The 15,699-nt window shown below is 48.7% G+C and overlaps 9 protein-coding genes and 1 long non-coding RNA gene across 11 annotated transcripts; 6 read left to right on the plus strand and 4 right to left on the minus strand.

Moving 5' to 3' along the window:
- On the plus strand, nucleotides 1-996 carry LOC136189705 (synaptojanin-2-binding protein-like). The gene is made up of 5 exons (XM_065977734.1): nucleotides 1-44; nucleotides 97-187; nucleotides 240-376; nucleotides 437-592; nucleotides 647-996. The coding sequence occupies exons 1-5, from the start codon at nucleotides 33-35 to the stop codon at nucleotides 749-751; spliced, it is 501 nt and encodes a 166-aa protein (XP_065833806.1). The 5' UTR covers nucleotides 1-32; the 3' UTR covers nucleotides 752-996.
- Nucleotides 802-3,171, minus strand: LOC136189702 (uncharacterized protein C19orf47-like). The gene is made up of 7 exons (XM_065977731.1): nucleotides 3,057-3,171; nucleotides 2,926-2,986; nucleotides 1,726-1,806; nucleotides 1,500-1,668; nucleotides 1,338-1,449; nucleotides 1,180-1,280; nucleotides 802-1,128 (listed from the first exon to the last, which is right to left on the minus strand). The coding sequence occupies exons 1-7, from the start codon at nucleotides 3,110-3,112 to the stop codon at nucleotides 893-895; spliced, it is 816 nt and encodes a 271-aa protein (XP_065833803.1). The 5' UTR covers nucleotides 3,113-3,171; the 3' UTR covers nucleotides 802-892.
- LOC136189701 (uncharacterized) lies at nucleotides 1,823-3,002 on the plus strand. The gene has a single exon (XM_065977730.1). It carries the CDS (start codon nucleotides 1,850-1,852, stop codon nucleotides 2,852-2,854), a length of 1,005 nt encoding a protein of 334 aa, XP_065833802.1. The 5' UTR covers nucleotides 1,823-1,849; the 3' UTR covers nucleotides 2,855-3,002.
- Nucleotides 3,172-3,379: 208 nt separating the features above from the next.
- On the plus strand, nucleotides 3,380-4,504 carry LOC136189307 (protein SPEC3-like). Of its 2 annotated transcripts, none has more exons than XM_065977230.1 (6): nucleotides 3,380-3,498; nucleotides 3,548-3,581; nucleotides 3,901-4,053; nucleotides 4,113-4,180; nucleotides 4,239-4,314; nucleotides 4,374-4,504. In XM_065977230.1, exons 2-6 carry the CDS (start codon nucleotides 3,573-3,575, stop codon nucleotides 4,392-4,394), a joined length of 327 nt encoding a protein of 108 aa, XP_065833302.1. In that variant the 5' UTR covers nucleotides 3,380-3,498; nucleotides 3,548-3,572; the 3' UTR covers nucleotides 4,395-4,504. The 2 variants fall into 2 exon arrangements, with proteins under 2 accessions (XP_065833302.1, XP_065833301.1); XM_065977229.1 differs by having other exon boundaries at nucleotides 3,381-3,498; nucleotides 4,236-4,314.
- Nucleotides 4,505-4,544: 40 nt separating this feature from the next.
- Nucleotides 4,545-5,488, plus strand: LOC136189306 (annexin A7-like). Its single transcript, XM_065977228.1, has 5 exons — nucleotides 4,545-4,604; nucleotides 4,704-4,971; nucleotides 5,020-5,093; nucleotides 5,154-5,229; nucleotides 5,299-5,488. The coding sequence occupies exons 2-5, from the start codon at nucleotides 4,726-4,728 to the stop codon at nucleotides 5,317-5,319; spliced, it is 417 nt and encodes a 138-aa protein (XP_065833300.1). The 5' UTR covers nucleotides 4,545-4,604; nucleotides 4,704-4,725; the 3' UTR covers nucleotides 5,320-5,488.
- Nucleotides 5,489-6,138: 650 nt separating this feature from the next.
- Nucleotides 6,139-8,418, plus strand: LOC136189090 (calcium-binding protein P-like). Its single transcript, XM_065976935.1, has 8 exons — nucleotides 6,139-6,283; nucleotides 6,364-6,628; nucleotides 6,687-6,760; nucleotides 6,819-6,894; nucleotides 7,572-7,955; nucleotides 8,013-8,086; nucleotides 8,151-8,226; nucleotides 8,276-8,418. Exons 2-8 carry the CDS (start codon nucleotides 6,389-6,391, stop codon nucleotides 8,291-8,293), a joined length of 942 nt encoding a protein of 313 aa, XP_065833007.1. The 5' UTR covers nucleotides 6,139-6,283; nucleotides 6,364-6,388; the 3' UTR covers nucleotides 8,294-8,418.
- Nucleotides 8,419-9,140: 722 nt separating this feature from the next.
- Nucleotides 9,141-11,531, minus strand: LOC136189300 (GTP-binding protein 2-like). Its single transcript, XM_065977221.1, has 11 exons — nucleotides 11,397-11,531; nucleotides 11,307-11,333; nucleotides 11,072-11,256; nucleotides 10,898-11,009; nucleotides 10,645-10,842; nucleotides 10,208-10,599; nucleotides 10,017-10,152; nucleotides 9,908-9,966; nucleotides 9,682-9,853; nucleotides 9,458-9,631; nucleotides 9,141-9,407 (listed from the first exon to the last, which is right to left on the minus strand). Exons 1-11 carry the CDS (start codon nucleotides 11,484-11,486, stop codon nucleotides 9,213-9,215), a joined length of 1,740 nt encoding a protein of 579 aa, XP_065833293.1. The 5' UTR covers nucleotides 11,487-11,531; the 3' UTR covers nucleotides 9,141-9,212.
- Nucleotides 11,532-11,543: 12 nt separating this feature from the next.
- LOC136189305 (adiponectin receptor protein 2-like) lies at nucleotides 11,544-12,933 on the minus strand. The gene is made up of 5 exons (XM_065977227.1): nucleotides 12,552-12,933; nucleotides 12,337-12,501; nucleotides 12,072-12,271; nucleotides 11,835-12,010; nucleotides 11,544-11,782 (listed from the first exon to the last, which is right to left on the minus strand). Exons 1-5 carry the CDS (start codon nucleotides 12,893-12,895, stop codon nucleotides 11,672-11,674), a joined length of 996 nt encoding a protein of 331 aa, XP_065833299.1. The 5' UTR covers nucleotides 12,896-12,933; the 3' UTR covers nucleotides 11,544-11,671.
- A 62-nt stretch (nucleotides 12,934-12,995) lies between these two features.
- On the plus strand, nucleotides 12,996-14,698 carry LOC136189303 (polyadenylate-binding protein-interacting protein 1-like). The gene is made up of 7 exons (XM_065977225.1): nucleotides 12,996-13,498; nucleotides 13,582-13,697; nucleotides 13,742-13,850; nucleotides 13,913-14,023; nucleotides 14,079-14,182; nucleotides 14,238-14,414; nucleotides 14,465-14,698. The coding sequence occupies exons 1-7, from the start codon at nucleotides 13,031-13,033 to the stop codon at nucleotides 14,535-14,537; spliced, it is 1,158 nt and encodes a 385-aa protein (XP_065833297.1). The 5' UTR covers nucleotides 12,996-13,030; the 3' UTR covers nucleotides 14,538-14,698.
- Nucleotides 13,593-15,659, minus strand: LOC136189308 (uncharacterized). Its single transcript, XR_010670375.1, has 7 exons — nucleotides 15,564-15,659; nucleotides 15,421-15,494; nucleotides 15,299-15,363; nucleotides 15,198-15,244; nucleotides 14,972-15,142; nucleotides 14,825-14,919; nucleotides 13,593-14,533 (listed from the first exon to the last, which is right to left on the minus strand). It is a non-coding gene; the product is annotated as an uncharacterized lncRNA (long non-coding RNA).
- Nucleotides 15,660-15,699: the final 40 nt, after the last annotated feature.

A 15,699-nucleotide genomic window follows, 5' to 3' on the forward strand; every position in this document is an offset into this window, starting at 1 on the left:
AATTGCGCAGGCGTAGCCCCCAACGTGACACGATGGAAGACGAGGTGATTTGCGACGATTTCAGCCCTTTTTCGATCACAACGTCTCGTGCTCTAGGAACCACGCGAAATATACAGTGGAAGTCAAGATAATATGAACCTGGCGAAGGGATCGGTGCACGAAATCGTCCTGGAAAAAGGCCAAACAGGTATGATGCGTCGCGTCGCCTGCAGAAAATAGCGCCGAAAGATCCTCCCAAGGCCTCGGCTTCAACATTCGCGGCGGAACGGACAATCGATTTCTCGACGACGATCCGGGCATCTTCGTGACGACAATCAAACCGGAGGGCGCCGCAGCGCAAGACGGTCGTCTTGAGCAAGGAGACAAAATTCTCAAGGTTTCCACCACGCCTCCTTCGCACTGATCAATAGAATCACGTGCTCGCGCATGAAAATAGATTAATGACGTTGACGTGTCTAATGTGAAACACTTTGAAGCCGTCCAGCTGTTTCACAAGTCAAAAGAGCGGGTAGTGCTCGTAGTAGAAAAAGGCGTAGGAAAGAAGGACGACGATGAAGATGACGAACGCCCACCCTACCCTCCAGATAATTCCGTAATGAACCCATCTTTTTTTGAGATGAGCATTTTGTGACGTCAATTCGCTTAGGAACAGTCCAGAGCGTTGAAAAAGAGGCACATAGCATTGATTGGTGGAATAATCATTGGAGGAATAACCATTGGAGTAATACTATATAAAAAGTTTTCACGGTAGTCGTTCTCTCCCTGTTTTTTTTTTGACTAACTGACGGTCTTTCATTGTCGTTGTTTGTTGGTATCACATTCCTCTCTTTCTTCATTATCTGCTCAAAGTTAATAAAACCGTAAACGCACAAACGTGACAAACACTCATTCATCATGCATTACTACCAAGCCGGTCAAACACAGAAGAAGGGGAGGCGGACTCCTTGTCCTGTCTCAACAGTCGACTTGAATTCATACCTCCAAGCCTTGACTGAACACTCGGTGTGGTGGTAATAGGCGTAGTTATAATGCGTTGTGTGGGGGTAGATGATCCTAATCGTCCAAAAATCGACGAGTCATCTGATGAAGAAGAGCCCAAACGACTGAATATGGCGGGCTTGGAGGCTTCTACATCATTACGTCATGCTTAGAAGACTGAGAGTTCCCAACTATTCCTACTTTCTGCTTGACGTTGCAGGACTTGTCTCGTCTTATTTGTCAAGCCCTGAGGCATTTTAATGGTATAGGATCCCGCGTCATCAGCTCGCCTTTTCACTGTCCTACATTGACAATAACGTTTCTCATTGAAAAAGAGATTTTTTGATTTTAAAACTGGCCTGGAATCAATGCTGCTCAAGCTCGACGGAGCTATCACTTTGCGCGCTCTATTCTGCTTAGCAACCATTGCCAGCTGAACATCCGGTTTTAGCCATGACGTAGGCAGTTTCTCTAAGAAAGAATTCCACCCTGCATATACAAGAGATTTCCTTCTAAGAGACCTTGTTCAATTCTTAGCTTTGGCTTTGGTTTTACTGGCTCCACTTTGCTACTAACGCGCGACGCAGGAAGAGCGGCGGCACCGCCAGTGGGCATTTGCTTGAGCGGAGTTACAACGGATTTTTGCAAGGGTGACGATTTCACAAGCGACGCTTCCCTTTTACGAACCTCCTATTCGTAGCAGGAAATTGAGAAATACAACGCGTATTCCCCCCCGCTGCACTGCACCTGCGTATGAACCGTTTTGGCGTGCCGCACGATCGCCAAAATGTCGCCCATTTTTCGTATCCCCATTTCCGTCAATATATCCTAAGGAAACGTCACGCCAGCCCATGAGACCTCACGTGGCAAGATGGCCCTACTAGCTCTACTCATCGCTCTAGTCTCGTTCTCGCTAAATGACGCCGCCGTGCCGGTCGCGCCTAACATGAAATCATTCTCGTCGGCAATCAAAGGCGGTCACCTCGCAGCGAACGTGGAAAAGACGCTCTACGAGCGCGGAACGGGTCAACCGGGAGTCATAACCGAGCAGTGGTTCACGGGCAAAGGCGCAATGAACGAAGACACGCGCATACGCATCTACGTCGACAACGAAACGTCGCCAAGTCTCGATTTTCAACTCCTACTCGCGCACGGCATCGGTTACGGCGAAAAACTCGAGTCGCCGAACGTGCCGTGGAACGCCGCCGGTCGAATCGGACACGAAGCCGACGGCGGCATTTACAACACGTATCGCGTGCCGTACGGCAAGTCGATTCGGATTACGGCGACGCGCCTGACAACCGGGACGTTTTGGTACATTGTGCGTGGGGTGGAAAATTATCCAATCATCGTTGGCGATCTGCAATTTCCCGCCAACACTCGACTTAAGTTATACAAGACGATCGCGACGCAACTCGCGCCGAGGCAATTTGTTCATATTGCTAACGTTTCCGATGCGTCTGGGGCTCTCTATCAGGTCACGCTCGCCGCAAATAGTACGGATTTTAATTATCTCGAAGCGTGCATGCGCGTTTCGATCGACGGCGAGGATACGATGTTTCTATCGTCTGGGACCGAGGATTTTTTCCTCTCCGCCTACTATTTCAACAAGGGGCTCTATCACAGCGAAAATTCCGGTTGTACGTACAAAGGTGGGTCGGGTTTGATGAGCGCGTATAAGTTCTTTGAAAAAGATCCCATTCTCTTTACGAAATCGCTCGATTTGATTTGGCGTTGTGGGGAAACGGCGAATGGGGACGACGGATGTCCGAACGACTTTCCGCCGCCTCACGAGCCGGAGAAGAAGATCGAAATGCCCCCGTTGCAATTAGCAAATACCGTTGTTACTATTTATGTGTGGGTTTACGAGTGGTAGCTAGGAGTGAGTGTACTAGCTGATTTTTTGGCTCGCTTTCGCTTGTTTCGGTTGCTTTGCTGCGTGTTTACCTTCGTTATGTCTGCAAGCATGTCGAATTTCATCCGATTGTCGTTGAATACGACTGCATACCTAGTGAAACAGACGGTCGGTCGAGTCGTACCCTCGAAAGGGGCCTCCACAACTCAAACGTGCGACTTACTCAGCAGCAACGCTCTGCGGTAATCCAGCTTCCTTGAAAAACGTTGTCCACTCCATGGAAACTGAGAAAAACGCGTATTCTGCCAACTACAAAACGAAGGCGAGCCGCGACGCATGCTCGACGTCGTTACGACGCCGTAGACGTCCCCTCCCCCTTCCACGTCCGCTCCGGCCTGTACCCGGAAAAGGTCGACTTAGTGTGAATTCTTTCTCCTCGAAATAGAACATTTCTTCTTGCAGTGTATCATTGAAGGAATCATCTTGCAACTTTCAATAATTAATTAGCCGCGTTTTGATCATGTTCTTTAGTTACGCATGGTAACACAGCACGTGATGTTCAAACTCGTGACAGGATCTCAACCAATGAGCTTTGAGTCCCTGTGATCTCAAGTATCGCGGAGAGCTAGCCAGCCGATTTGCTCTGCTAAAAGCCTTATCTCTCGGTAAATCACTACTGTTTTGGTACTCCGAATAACGAAATCTTTCTTGTAGACCCTACTGTAAACAAACGAAAAGGATGGATCAGGTGAGCCTCGTGAGGCAAAGCGTATTGCCAAAAAAACACTCTAGCTACACATGTTCGCATCTAATGACCTCCCTCACAACGCATAAACCAGAAATCTCTCCGACTTCTACGACTGCACGTGATGCAAATCAACCGCAGAGCGCAACAAGCATGCATATCCCATTTTCCCCCAGCCGCCTAAGCCTCTATTCTCCAACGTAAAACCCCTTTCACTCGAAATTCCATCGCTCCCATCGCACTCACAGAGCCCCGTGCGACCTCAAACACACGCGCGAAAAGCAAAACGGGGTGGGGCAATTGGGTGTGGTCTCTCTTTCAGGGCGTCCCACCACCGTATTCAGCGCCGCCGCCGCAGCAGCCCGGCTATCCTCCCCAGCAGGGCTACCCTCCTCCCCAGCAGGGCTACCCTCCCCCCCAGCAGTATCCACCTCAGCAGCCGTATTACCCACCTCAACAACAGCAACAGCAATCGGTACCTTGAAAATTCTGTGAAAAGGATTTTTGAAATTATTTATTCGGCTCCGTGTCTAGAGCAACGTCGTTGTCGTCGGTGCTGCCGCTCCAGCTCCGCAAGTTGTTCAGACGACTGTTGTCCAGAGGTAGTACCTTAGATTTCTCTCCGTACATTTTGAATTCTACTTTTTTTTTTGATAGAAGACAGGGAACGAATCATGTTCTTCATTTCCTGATCACGCTGTTTTTCTGGCCTTGGGTCATCGTCTGGATCATTTTCGTAAGATATGTCTCTCTGTCTATTCTTTTCGTTTCTAATGCAACCATTTCTTTTCCCAGTGCATCCTCGAAGGCGTTTAGGCTGGATTGGGGTCAGTCTTCGGAGACATAAAAATGCTTTGCGTACACGTGTCGAGTCATTTGCTATTTTCTCGTTGCTTTCATGTGTTTTGAATAAAAAGTAAAAGAAGCGCTTAGCCACGCTGGCTGTACATCCTGCCCAAATCCGGGAAATCGCAGCTCTTCGTCAGCGGAACAGCGACTCTACACACACAAACCGAAAGTCGACGCGTAAGAGAGAAGGCGATACCTCGCTCGTCTTTTATTTTCGCCACCCGATCCCTCGAAGCCCGTTCGCGCGAATCCTTCAGCCTTTTCAACGCCTTCCAGATTCGAAAGCAACTCAAAAGCGATGGCCGATCCCCAAAAGCCCCCCGAATACCAGCCGCCCATGGACCCGAGCCAACAACCACCGGCTTACCCCGCTCAACCGGGATACCCAGCACAGGCGGCCCCCCCACCAGGACCCTACCCACAACAGGGCTATCCACCACAGCAGCCAGGCTATCCGCCACAGCAGGGCTATCCTCCTCAACAGGGCTATCCTCCTCAACAGGGCTATCCGCCACAGGGTTACCCACCGCAGCAGGGACAACAGGTCAGCACATTTTTAGGAAATTTTGAATTTTTTATCTTTTTTTAATAGTCGAGCAACGTGGTTGTTGTTGCTCAGCCTCAAGCTCAACCTCAGGTCGTTCATACAACGGTTGTTGAACGCCAGTAAGGAAAAATCTGTAGCTGTGTTTTTTTGTGGATTTCAGATTTTTCGTTCTCTATTAGGCGCGGTACTAATCATCTTCTCCATTGCCTTATCACGTTCTTTTTCTGGCCGTGGTTCATCGTTTGGATCATTTTCGTACGAGAATTGCTTCTTCCTCCCTCGAGACCCCTGTGACCCCCGCGCGTCTGTTTTTCTTTCCTCTAGTGCATCATCGAGGGCGTTTAAGGGGACTGATGCGATGTGCGCAGTTGTTTCCGAATGAAACCGTGAACGAAAGAAAACCTCGTGCATTGTGTAGATTTAGTAGTTCCGCTTGTCTGTCCTATGCTCACATCCGTGTTATTCATTTCACGCTATTTGTGTTGCATATTTGATTCCATTGCACCTACACTCACTCTCGCGTTGATATCTGCACTGTTTGCCCTAGCGACGTGGGCGACCTGTCTCTTTCTTTGGTTCCTTGATGGATCCCAGTGCGCAACCGCCAGGCTATGTCCCACCACCGCAACAAGCCTATCCTCCTCCCGTCCCCCAACAGCAAGTACAAGAGGACGGGCATTTGCACACTTTCCTCTGCGTCAATGCGGTATCTATGTAGCAGCACAATAATGTCGTCGTTGTCAATGCCCCAGCACCTGCTGCGCCTACAGTTGTTCAGACGACAGTGATCACCGAAAAGTAAGGAGCTGCTTTTTTATTACGTGACAGCTACGTTCGTGTCTGCGTGCGCAGGCGGGGAACTAATCATCTGCTGCACTTTATAATATCGCTCTTCTTTCCTGTCTGGGTTTTCGTCTGGTGCATTTTTGTAAGTGAATTGGTTCCAAATTCAAAAAGTTTCTACGTGCGGTGTCCGTTTATCGCAGTGCTGCGTCGAGGGATGCTGATAAAAGAGAAATGCCTCTTTCTTGAACCATGGTGCACGTTATATCTGACGCGCTGTGCATTTATCGGTTAATAGCTAATAGTAAACGCCTGCCTACACTACAGTAGTCTCGCGTGGCCGGCGGCCGGGGCGGCCAGTGGTGGTTAATATGTGAGAGTTAATATCACCAAGGGGGAGGGTCTGGCTACGCGAGACCGCACGAAAACAAAAAACTGCAGGGGTCCTATACGGGGAGTCTTGCACCACCCACAAACTCTTCGCTTCACATTCACACTAAACCAAGCACACTTCGCCGAACCTACAGTAAGTCTCACTCGACGGCGACTGAACGCGACGCCGTTATAACGCCCCTCGATAACGCCCCTCTCGATAACGCCCCTCAGATCGATAACGCCCCTCGATACTCAGATGGAAAAACCGCCCTACGATCCAAATGCGCCTCAACCACCAGCCTACAGCCCGACGGGTGATCCTCAGGGCTACCCACCACAGGGAGGATATCCACAAGGAGGCTACCCGCCGCCTCAAGGAGGCTATCCGCCTCCCCAAGCAGGCTATCCGCCTCAAGGGGGCTATCCTCCCCAAGGATATCCTCCCCAAGGGTACCCTCCGCAGGGTTACGCTCCCCCTCCGCCGCAGCAACAGCAGGTACGTTCACTTTTCCGGCTTCGAAAATAACCACGCCCACACCGCGTGTCTTTCGTAGTCGTCAAACGTCGTCGTGGTGAACGCCCCGGCGGCGGCGACGCCGGTCGTCCAAACGACTGTCGTCACTCAGAAGTACCGTGCGCGTTCGATCGAATCGTACACGATGGCTCTATGTTTGACTTTCTTTTAGGCGGGGAACGAACCACGCGCTTCACTGCTGCATCACGTTTTTCTTTCCTATATGGATTTTCGTCTGGTGCATTTGCGTAAGTGACGTTTAGGTTTTTATCCGCATATTTCAACTGTGCTTTTACAGTGCTGTGTTGAAGGCTGCTAAGATCACGTGTGACGCCGAAGGAGAACCTGAGTCATTTACTTGTTTTCTGTTCTATTAGCATTCAATGTATTTGGTTTAGAGTCTTGTACCCGTTGTTTGATTGTCTGGCCTAGTTCTGTTGCCTATCTCACGCTCTTAGCAGATCGGCGAAGCTTTCCAAAAGACTAGCAACGGATCGTGCGGTATGGGGCGCTCGATACGAGCACGCTAAAACTCCAAAACTAAGCCTACATACGACCAAACCGCGCGCCTCTCCTTCGGTCGCAGCGTACACGCTAGGAGGGACGAGTCGTTTCTATTCCGCCTCCCAAGGCGTCGGCGACGTCAAACCTACCTCGTTACCGTTCGATTGTGCACGAAAAACACATGCGGGGAGTGGTCGAGATGATTTTCGTGAAGTCGAACAGATGTGGCGTTTTCGTCGTTCAACCCGTCGATAATTGCTTTCCAATTGTTCTTAAATTGAGCGTTTGAAACGTGAAGTAGACAATTGGAGTCGTATACCGCGTCTATTCGTTGAAGATCGCCTCTCTCGTCAATTATCTCGCCCAGTGGCGAAAGGAGAGCTAGCCCGCTTAAAATTTTTGCATCGAGAAGACGTTCTAGTACGATTTGAAGAAACAAAATAGACGTCGTAGAGCATCATACAGTACCTTGCAAAAAGGCATTCCAATCACTCATATTGATATCGCATCGCGCGCGTGCGTATACAGTGGCCAACTGATCAAGATGGAGGAGAAGCAGCCTATCCTTGAGCAGCAAGGCTATCAGCAGCAGCAGCCGCCACCGGCGTACAATCAGCAGACTCCGGGTTACGGCCAACAGCCATACGGTCAGCAACCGCCGTACGGCGGCCAGCAGCCCGGCTACGGCCAGCCCGTCGCCCAGCCAGGCTACGGCCAGCCAGGCTACGGCCAGCCAGGCTACGGCGGGCAACCGGGCTACGGCGGGCAACCAGTCTACGGACAACCGCAGCAGAGTTCGAGTTCGGTGAGAGTCGGCGCGGGGCGTCATAGCACGTTTTTTGCTCACTTTTTTGTTTTATAGACGACTAACGTCGTAGTTGTTGGGCAGCCTGTGCAGCCGCCGCCGCAAACTGTAGTTCATACGACGGTCGTAAGGTCAGCCATTGCGCAATTGTACTCGTCCTGTGTACGGAAGTTCCAACGTTCTTTCATTTTCTAGAGAGGGGACTAATCACTGTTTGCATTGTCTTATTACCTTGTTTTTCTGGCCTTGGATCTTCGTTTGGATTTATTTCGTAAGCTTGATTAATTATTGATCCGTGATTTGTAGCTTTTTCCTTCTAGTGCGTGACTGATCAATGAAAAAAGAGCGAATTTTGACATTCTTATACTTTTGTGTGGTGTGTGTGTGTGTGTTAGTATTCTGCTGTTATTGCGTTTGCTCGTGTGAGAAAGGTCTCTGATCACTACCGATCACACTACCGTAATTGCATCCGGGGGGAGCAGGGCGTGCCTCGTGGTCTTGGAGCAACAACGTGTTTAGCCTCTACGTTTACTCCATCGGCAAGCGAACACTGCGGCGATTTCGTACATCAAAACAGGCGAGACTTACTTTCGAAAACCTAGCGTTTCTGTACTCAGACACCCGATATGGGCGAAACGAGGCGTGGCTATCGCGAATTAAGATTTTTGCCTTGCAGGACAAAAAAACAAGCAAACGAGAATGCAGCAGCAGTCAAACACTACAGTAAGGCTCGAACAAACCCCATCGCCACTCGATTGTCGTCTATCGTAGGTCGTCGTCGCGAGCCAAGCGCCTCCCCAGCAAGTCGTTCAAACGACCGTCGTAGTTGAGTAAGAAAGCGTTCCGCGCAAGGAGCCTGTGCGAACATGCAGTTTTTTCTTACTCAGGCGCCCGGTGAATCACTGCCTCCACTGCGTCATTACCTTCTTCTTCTTTCCGTGGATCATCGTGTGGATTTTCTTGGTGCGCGACCTTTATTGTAGCAAGGCGCGACGCGCGTAATCGTTTTGTTGTAGTGCATTACCCATGGAACGTAAGTTTCTCGCCGGGACCCCTCACGAGGAACCACGAAGAACGAACAATAGCTGATTTTCTTTTCTTGCTTCTTTCTGCTTGTTGTTTCATTCAGCGCATTCCTTTCGATTAGTCTGTGTGAAAAAATCGCCTCTGACTCCTGCGCGCGCGCACTACACAACTTGAAACTAATATTTTTAAAAATGCATTGAATCAAAATTAGTGCTAAGAGCTAAACCCGCGTCACGGCACACTGTGTCTGTGAGCTCGGCGCCGCTGCTCTGCTCCGAGTCCCTCCTCGCCATGCAAAACCCTCTTCACCTGACCAATTGCTTTGAACTGTCCCCCTCGGAAAAGTAGTCGCGCGTTTGGAGTCAAGTACTCGGGCTGCTTGATGAAAGCCAGTTCGATTTGACCCTTATTGCCAGTCTTAAGCGCCTGCACTATCTATTGGGGCTTAGGGACTCATTCTATTTATGCACACATACCTGTTCCTCGTTGTATATCCGCGTGACTCGAGCTGTCTGCATCACCCCGCCAACATGAACTGTCGCCTCGAATCCGGGTCGAAGAACGGAGTTATGATAGAGCATGAAGATTTCGGACTCAAAGCGCCAGCAGGCACGCGGCTTCTTCTGCTCTCGACTCAAAATTACCATACCCTTGAAAAGACCACGCCTATTTTCAGTACAGTACCAATTTCCCCCCTTACTTTTCTCAAGCATGATCGTTTCGTGTCAAGGAGAGCGAGAGTGGCCGCCTGTCCGGCGCGAGCAAATCGGCACGGTGACCGATTCCGATGCACGCTACCTATGGTGATTGGACTGAACATGCCATTGTCTTGAGGCCCAATCAGCGCTTTGTCACCCAGCCGAACGGCCCCACTATAAATAATTTGTTCAAATAATTATTTATTAACTAATTTTGCCTCTCCTTACCGTAGAACTTTTCCACCGACTACCGTTCCCGTTTCGGGAACAGAAAAGGTCTCGTCGACCTAAGCCATATTACATAGAATGTTTTAGAGAAAATTGCTTGGTAGCCTACTTGAAATTCTAATGCTTCCTGTTCTAGTTTCTCCTGCTCGGCAGCGCTATTCACAGAGGGCACCAAATTGAGAAACGAGTAGAGCAACTCAAGATTATGCCCGGTCACATTTGACACAATAAAAATTGGAGTAATACTGAAAAAAAATAATCTGATGTGCCATGCGTATGTCTACTTTTCCGTTCTCTTACCTTTCCTGCTTGAATGTGTATGCCGTTCTTATCACATCCGCCTCCGTCTTGACGACGATTGGATTCTTGTTGCAACCGGGCAACTGCAATATGTGGGTCACCTGATCGATGGCCTTCTGCGTCATCGTTGGCGTGCAAACGTCCACTTTCGTCATGACAACGCATACGGGAATGCCGAGTGCAACGGCAAAGCCCAAGTGCTCGCGAGCCGTCCCAATGAGCCCCGCATTAGCACTGACGACCAGCATAGCAAAATCAGGACGATAGCACGTCAGACCAAATATGGTCGTTCGCATGTATCTATGATGACCGGCCAAGTCAACAAACGTCACGAGTTTTGATGCAGATTTGCATATTTCTTCAGCCGATCGAGACTCCGAATAATTAACAACCTATAAAGATATATACGTATATGTAAATATAATCTCTTACTGTACCTCTCCTCGACTGTTGAAACCTAATATTTCATGAGATATACTTGACGTTCTTCCGCTCTGAATCTCGTGCAAATGCCGAAAGAGATTGAGACGTGAACGGCCGCGCCCATTGTCCATTTCGCCGTGAGTCAAAACGCCAATCAGCGTGCTCTTTCCACTTTCGACGGCGCCCAGCACGGCGACGCGCACGTCCAAGAACTGCGTCAATATTAATAATTAAAAGTTTTCTATTTTTCTACGAGTCAATGCTGACTTTCTGATCGTTGGGCACTTTTCTCACTAGGGCTTCGGCCGTGTATTTCGACGCTTCGGCCGCGTCCGATTCGACGGAGCATCGGCGCAGTACCGAAACGCTGGCACCGAGTCTAAAAAAGACGACGATGATGTAATCGCGCGGCAAATTGACTGGATTGGGGGGCGCGCCCACCTTTCGGCCATTCGTCCGAGCGTAGCGAGCGAAGCGCGCAGCTCGTCATCATCCAATCCGGTCATCATTCCGCTGTCTTCGACGCCGATTTGATAGATGGCCTCGCCGTGGCCCTCCTCGAGGCGCCATTTCATCTGGGTTACGAGATGCTCGAATCGGCATTTTGACGGATCGACGAGCTTGAGCTTTCGAAAAACATTAGACGAAAAAACAGACACAGAAATCCTTCCTGTACCTTGTACTCGACGTTTCCTTCTTCGACCTACAGTTAGGTGGAGGAGAGATAGCGCGCCAGCCCTGAGACATCATGACTCCCCGTACTTACCTCCGGTGGAAGCGACGAGCCCGAATCGACGACGCGCTCCTCGATCGGCTCTTCGCATCCGCCGAAAAAGTTGACGACATCCAATTGCATCGTTCGCTTTCGCTGAAGTGACTGCACTATTCTTGGGGTAGCAGCCCTTGAGCTGCGTTGTTGCGCCTCTCGTATCCTCTATTGCATCATACACTGCCAACGCAGCGCGAAAAAGAAAAATCGACGACTGATATCAATACTACCGTGCGTTAAATATACGTCACAAGATTCGTCCACCTTTTTGTCTACTGACAAGTTCCTGTTGCATGACGATATTCTGCCATTGACAGCAACGCCCAATAAAAGAATAATATTCCAAATATGACGTTGATGTGAAAAATTTGATGACTTTGGCCCTTACAAAGAAAAAGTATTAGGCGAGGTTTTTTTTCTAAACTAAATTCTTACATATATATCACATTTTCCGGGAAGAAATCGTTCCGGTATTCTGGAGATGTAGAGAGAGGCACCTGACAAGTAGGCCACAGCCATAAGAATCAACCAGATGAGTGCAGATTGCTTCAGTGCAATTTCGTGCCCTTCCAGATAGACGGCATGCAACATGGGAATAACTCCAAGCAAGCCTACGAAATTGAGACATTGAGACACTTTGCAACGGATCTGCCAATGATGAGGCTCACTCACCAAACACTGCAAATAGAATGCCTTTGAATGTTCGATACGTGAGAAGTTTGTCTGAGAAGAAAACGACAATGCATGTTACACCACACAAGATCATTGCAGTTGAATAGAAGATATTGACGTTTGGATAACAGAAGAACGTGTAGTAGTAGGCCGGAATGTTACAGGAAACAATTAGAATCGATATACCAGCATAATCCAACCTTCACCACCACAGATAATTACTTGATTAATTTACATATGGATATAGATTCATTTAACATTGTACCTGCTGAATATTTTGTTGACCTTGTGTGAATGTATGAGAACGGTGTGAAAGAGCGACGAGCCGAGAAGAGCAAGTAGAGCCCCGGTAAAAAATACGCCAAACATCGCTTGCTGTGCTCCAGGGAGTTCTCGTATAATCAAGAATTTTTCTGACCAAAAGTGTCCACTAAAAATCGGCGAATATGTAATAAGAAAAAACACGCTTATCGATTTTACCTTCCGAAACGAGACTGGCAAAAGGAGAAAGCAGTAATAAGGGAGACGAGAGCAAAGCCGAAGAGGTGTGTCCAAATATTTCCGGTTTCCGTGTGAACGTGAAAGATCGTTCGAAAGCAATGGCGAAAGGACGGCATCGGTTGCCGATGACCGTGAACGAGAAAATCATTGTCCTTCATCCATTCGGGAAGCGATTCGTGCGAAACGATGCTCGCCGTAGACGAAACCGTGTTGCGACACGTTTTCACGATGCTTTTCGCCGTTTCAGCGACTTGAGTCGCGAATTCGTCCGTTTCAGAGCCACTTTCGTCGTCTTTTCGCTGTCGCAGTATGCATGCATCCATTTTTGGGGAAATGTCAGGTGATAGTGGGGTGACTTCACCCCTGTAACCGCCCTGTAACCGCCGTTGCACGTGTGCGTAAATCGGCCTGCGTAAATAGGCGCATAAGCGCGCACTAGACGGACTACGTAATCCAATATGGCAGGTCGAGCTCGCCGAGGGACAGCGACACGAAAACCGGGTGTCTTACCCGAGGAAGCCGGAGAAAGACTCGACCAAGACGAGTCGACTCCCAATCCTGCGGAGACCGTCGTTCCTAAAACGTCGACGACGATGAAACTCCCGGAATCGGCGATTTACGCCAAAGAATTCATTCCGACGGCATCATTTGCTACGGAACCGTCACCGATCGGCCTATCAAACGCGACGGGTCGCGATCCGCCAAAATTGGAAGAAATATCGCGTTCAACAAACCGGAAGTTGCCGAAGCGTCCGAAAGATCAAGACGAAAAGATGGCGATCGACGGCTTCGTCGACACGATGCACAAGCTGCTTCACACGCCGGAGAATTTCGTCGTACTCGTGTCGGGTCTCGTGGAGACGATGAATCGGTGGCTAAGCGAGACGAAAACAATGGAATTTCTCGCTTGTCTTCTCTTTGAAGAGGTGATAATTATATTAATTTGGGGAGGCGGGACGGGAATAGAGTTAATTAAATAATTAATTAAATGATCTCTGTCTATGGATAGGCGGTGTGTAATCCGGAATTTCGATTTACGGGCGCCAAAATGTTCGAGTACATCGATCAGCGTTTGAATGTGGAAGGTCATCCTGATTACAAGCTCAGACCTTTCCTTCTAACCAGGCAAGCACAGATAAATAAATAAAAAATAAATATTCTCTATGCAGGTGCAACACGGAGCATGACAAGTTTAGCCATGCCGAGTATCAGCAAATGTATCGTGCACGCTGGTTCGGCATGGCTTTATTCTTAGGGGAGATGTATCGGTTTGTGAAGGTAAGGTGCCTTTATGATATACTCCTATGGGTACTTGCCATATATTGAATCTTGTCCACAAGGTACGCGGTGAACCGTACAGCGTCTTAGGCCAAGGCGTTCTTGAGCACTTGCACTTCCTTATAGCAGATGGCAATGAAGATGCAATAGTCACATGCCTGGCGCTATACAAGGCAAGTTGACATATATAGCGTTCATCTGGTCTCGTTACATGTAGAGGAACTGTAGCTTGTTGGCCCAATGTTGGATGAAAAGGGCGGCCGTGACTTCCTCACCGACGTCACCACAAAGCTGAGCACCTGTCTCCGAGCCAACGAATCAAATTTCAGCGAGTGAGTGGCTATATATAGATCAATAAAAACCTTTGCATTAGAACCCACTATGTAGGCGTTTGCTTCAAATTGGAGAAAGGACCATTCAGCTTCGAGAATCTGGCTGGGATCTGGGTGACGTCACCGCCGCTGCTGCAGCCGACCCTTTCTTCAACGACGTTTATTCTGATTTTTATACGGAAGACGACTTGAGTGACGACGTCAATTTTTCCGACGAAATCGTCGACGATGTGTACGACAAAATTCGCTTATTGATCTGCTTTATCACCTTTTTTCCGGCAGGTATTTTGATGGAGAAATGGATGAGGAGGCCATGGCCGCGTTTGAAGCGTTTCTGTCCGGTCAAAAATCCTAAATAAGAATCTAAGGACATGCAGAAACAGTAACTAAAAGGGAAACGTTTTTCTCTTTTGTGTTCTCAGATTGGGATCAGGGGGAGAAATAGTGATTAATTATTATACGTTCGGGCCTCGTTGGGCCTCGTTGGTTTTCCGAATTTGAATTAATGGCACGTCATCTTTATCATACAGAACTATGTACTGTAGCCAACGCGCGCGCGCGCGAGAGAGAGAGAGGGTTAATAACTTTAATTAAATAATAAAACATTTCCGACAAGAATTTAATATTATAATTCCAGCTTACTTCAATTTTTCCCTTTCCGCGTATTTTTTCATTGGGTAGGCTCTTCTTGTCCTAGCATAGAGCGTTTGCTCGCCTTGAACGTCCACTTCAAATTCCTAAAAGAGAGAGACAGAGGATGCAGAGATGACGACGAAGACGAATGCTAACCTGATCCCAGGAGGAGCCAGAGAATATTTCATGACGAACGTCTTGGCCTTTCAATCAAGTCTCGTTGAGTAGGTAGGTACCTGGTCTTCCTTGCCGTGACAACAGAATTCCCTTAGCTGAATGCACCTGAACTTGCAGTACGCCATTCAAGAATTCATTCATCCACGCCGTCTAGGCCAACCGCAAGCATTTCTATGAGAACGCATAGCAGAGACAAGACGCTCACAGGCTTCCATCAGGACACTCCTTTATTGAATCAGACCTTCTCAACAGCTGGAAAGACCAATCAGATCTAAGAATAACCCGAGACAGACCACCTCCACCTACTCGTTGCAATCTCTGCACAAGCGTCCGAGTCCTCAATTCGTAGGGAGTCACTTCAATGGGCCGAGCTAAGGGGAAAACCACCGGCGTATTATTTGTCGTGGCAACTTGAAGACATAAATTACCTGTGCCTTTGGCGCTACTGACTGCCTCTAGCCAGACCTGTCGCTACTTCCTGCGCAAACAACAGAATATAGACCTGCAAAGGGAAATCACACGGGACCCTCTCGGTTTACAATAGACAGCTGATTTCCGCAAAGGCACACACCTAGCCACCGACATCAAAGAGACGAAGACACGGCTGATTGAGACGAAGAGTACCCTCCTATCTCCAACACGCAAGAGTAGCGTTTTCACATACGGGACATAAACGTTTTAGTCATGTGATTGAGAGTGTTGTTGGC

This window comes from Oscarella lobularis, chromosome 7 (assembly GCF_947507565.1).
Source record: "Oscarella lobularis chromosome 7, ooOscLobu1.1, whole genome shotgun sequence".
Classification (NCBI taxonomy): Eukaryota; Metazoa; Porifera; class Homoscleromorpha; order Homosclerophorida; family Oscarellidae; genus Oscarella; species Oscarella lobularis.

What these genes read in the sequence shown, in the direction of transcription:
- LOC136189705 (XM_065977734.1), top strand. An exon ending in AAGGAGACAAAATTCTCAAG is followed by an intron (nt 377 to 436) that starts GTTTCCACCACG and finishes GCATGAAAATAG; the next exon opens with ATTAATGACGTTGACGTGTC. An exon ending in CCTACCCTCCAGATAATTCC is followed by an intron (nt 593 to 646) that starts GTAATGAACCCA and finishes CAATTCGCTTAG; the next exon opens with GAACAGTCCAGAGCGTTGAA.
- LOC136189701 (XM_065977730.1), top strand. Translation starts at nt 1,850, where the DNA reads ATGGCCCTACTAGCTCTACTCATCGCTCTAGTCTCGTTCTCGCTAAAT.
- LOC136189702 (XM_065977731.1), bottom strand. Translation starts at nt 3,112, where the DNA reads ATGGAGTGGACAACGTTTTTCAAGGAAGCTGGATTACCGCAGAGCGTT. An exon ending in TGCTTGCAGACATAACGAAG is followed by an intron (nt 1,807 to 2,925) that starts GTAAACACGCAG and finishes ACGTTTCCTTAG; the next exon opens with GATATATTGACGGAAATGGG. An exon ending in CCAAAACGGTTCATACGCAG is followed by an intron (nt 1,669 to 1,725) that starts GTGCAGTGCAGC and finishes TGCTACGAATAG; the next exon opens with GAGGTTCGTAAAAGGGAAGC.
- LOC136189307 (XM_065977229.1), top strand. An exon ending in AACAACAGCAACAGCAATCG is followed by an intron (nt 4,054 to 4,112) that starts GTACCTTGAAAA and finishes CTCCGTGTCTAG; the next exon opens with AGCAACGTCGTTGTCGTCGG. An exon ending in TCATCGTCTGGATCATTTTC is followed by an intron (nt 4,315 to 4,373) that starts GTAAGATATGTC and finishes TTCTTTTCCCAG; the next exon opens with TGCATCCTCGAAGGCGTTTA.
- LOC136189306 (XM_065977228.1), top strand. Translation starts at nt 4,726, where the DNA reads ATGGCCGATCCCCAAAAGCCCCCCGAATACCAGCCGCCCATGGACCCG. An exon ending in CACCGCAGCAGGGACAACAG is followed by an intron (nt 4,972 to 5,019) that starts GTCAGCACATTT and finishes TTTTTTTAATAG; the next exon opens with TCGAGCAACGTGGTTGTTGT. An exon ending in ACAACGGTTGTTGAACGCCA is followed by an intron (nt 5,094 to 5,153) that starts GTAAGGAAAAAT and finishes GTTCTCTATTAG; the next exon opens with GCGCGGTACTAATCATCTTC.
- LOC136189090 (XM_065976935.1), top strand. Translation starts at nt 6,389, where the DNA reads ATGGAAAAACCGCCCTACGATCCAAATGCGCCTCAACCACCAGCCTAC. An exon ending in CTCCGCCGCAGCAACAGCAG is followed by an intron (nt 6,629 to 6,686) that starts GTACGTTCACTT and finishes TGTCTTTCGTAG; the next exon opens with TCGTCAAACGTCGTCGTGGT. An exon ending in GTTCATACGACGGTCGTAAG is followed by an intron (nt 8,087 to 8,150) that starts GTCAGCCATTGC and finishes TTCATTTTCTAG; the next exon opens with AGAGGGGACTAATCACTGTT.
- LOC136189300 (XM_065977221.1), bottom strand. Translation starts at nt 11,486, where the DNA reads ATGCAATTGGATGTCGTCAACTTTTTCGGCGGATGCGAAGAGCCGATC. An exon ending in TACACATTCAAGCAGGAAAG is followed by an intron (nt 10,153 to 10,207) that starts GTAAGAGAACGG and finishes ATTTTTTTTCAG; the next exon opens with TATTACTCCAATTTTTATTG. An exon ending in AACGATCATGCTTGAGAAAA is followed by an intron (nt 9,632 to 9,681) that starts GTAAGGGGGGAA and finishes GGTCTTTTCAAG; the next exon opens with GGTATGGTAATTTTGAGTCG.
- LOC136189305 (XM_065977227.1), bottom strand. Translation starts at nt 12,895, where the DNA reads ATGGATGCATGCATACTGCGACAGCGAAAAGACGACGAAAGTGGCTCT. An exon ending in GTCAACAAAATATTCAGCAG is followed by an intron (nt 12,272 to 12,336) that starts GTACAATGTTAA and finishes GTGGTGGTGAAG; the next exon opens with GTTGGATTATGCTGGTATAT. An exon ending in CATTCTATTTGCAGTGTTTG is followed by an intron (nt 12,011 to 12,071) that starts GTGAGTGAGCCT and finishes TCAATTTCGTAG; the next exon opens with GCTTGCTTGGAGTTATTCCC.
- LOC136189303 (XM_065977225.1), top strand. Translation starts at nt 13,031, where the DNA reads ATGGCAGGTCGAGCTCGCCGAGGGACAGCGACACGAAAACCGGGTGTC. An exon ending in AGATGTATCGGTTTGTGAAG is followed by an intron (nt 13,851 to 13,912) that starts GTAAGGTGCCTT and finishes CTTGTCCACAAG; the next exon opens with GTACGCGGTGAACCGTACAG. An exon ending in AACGAATCAAATTTCAGCGA is followed by an intron (nt 14,183 to 14,237) that starts GTGAGTGGCTAT and finishes CCCACTATGTAG; the next exon opens with GCGTTTGCTTCAAATTGGAG.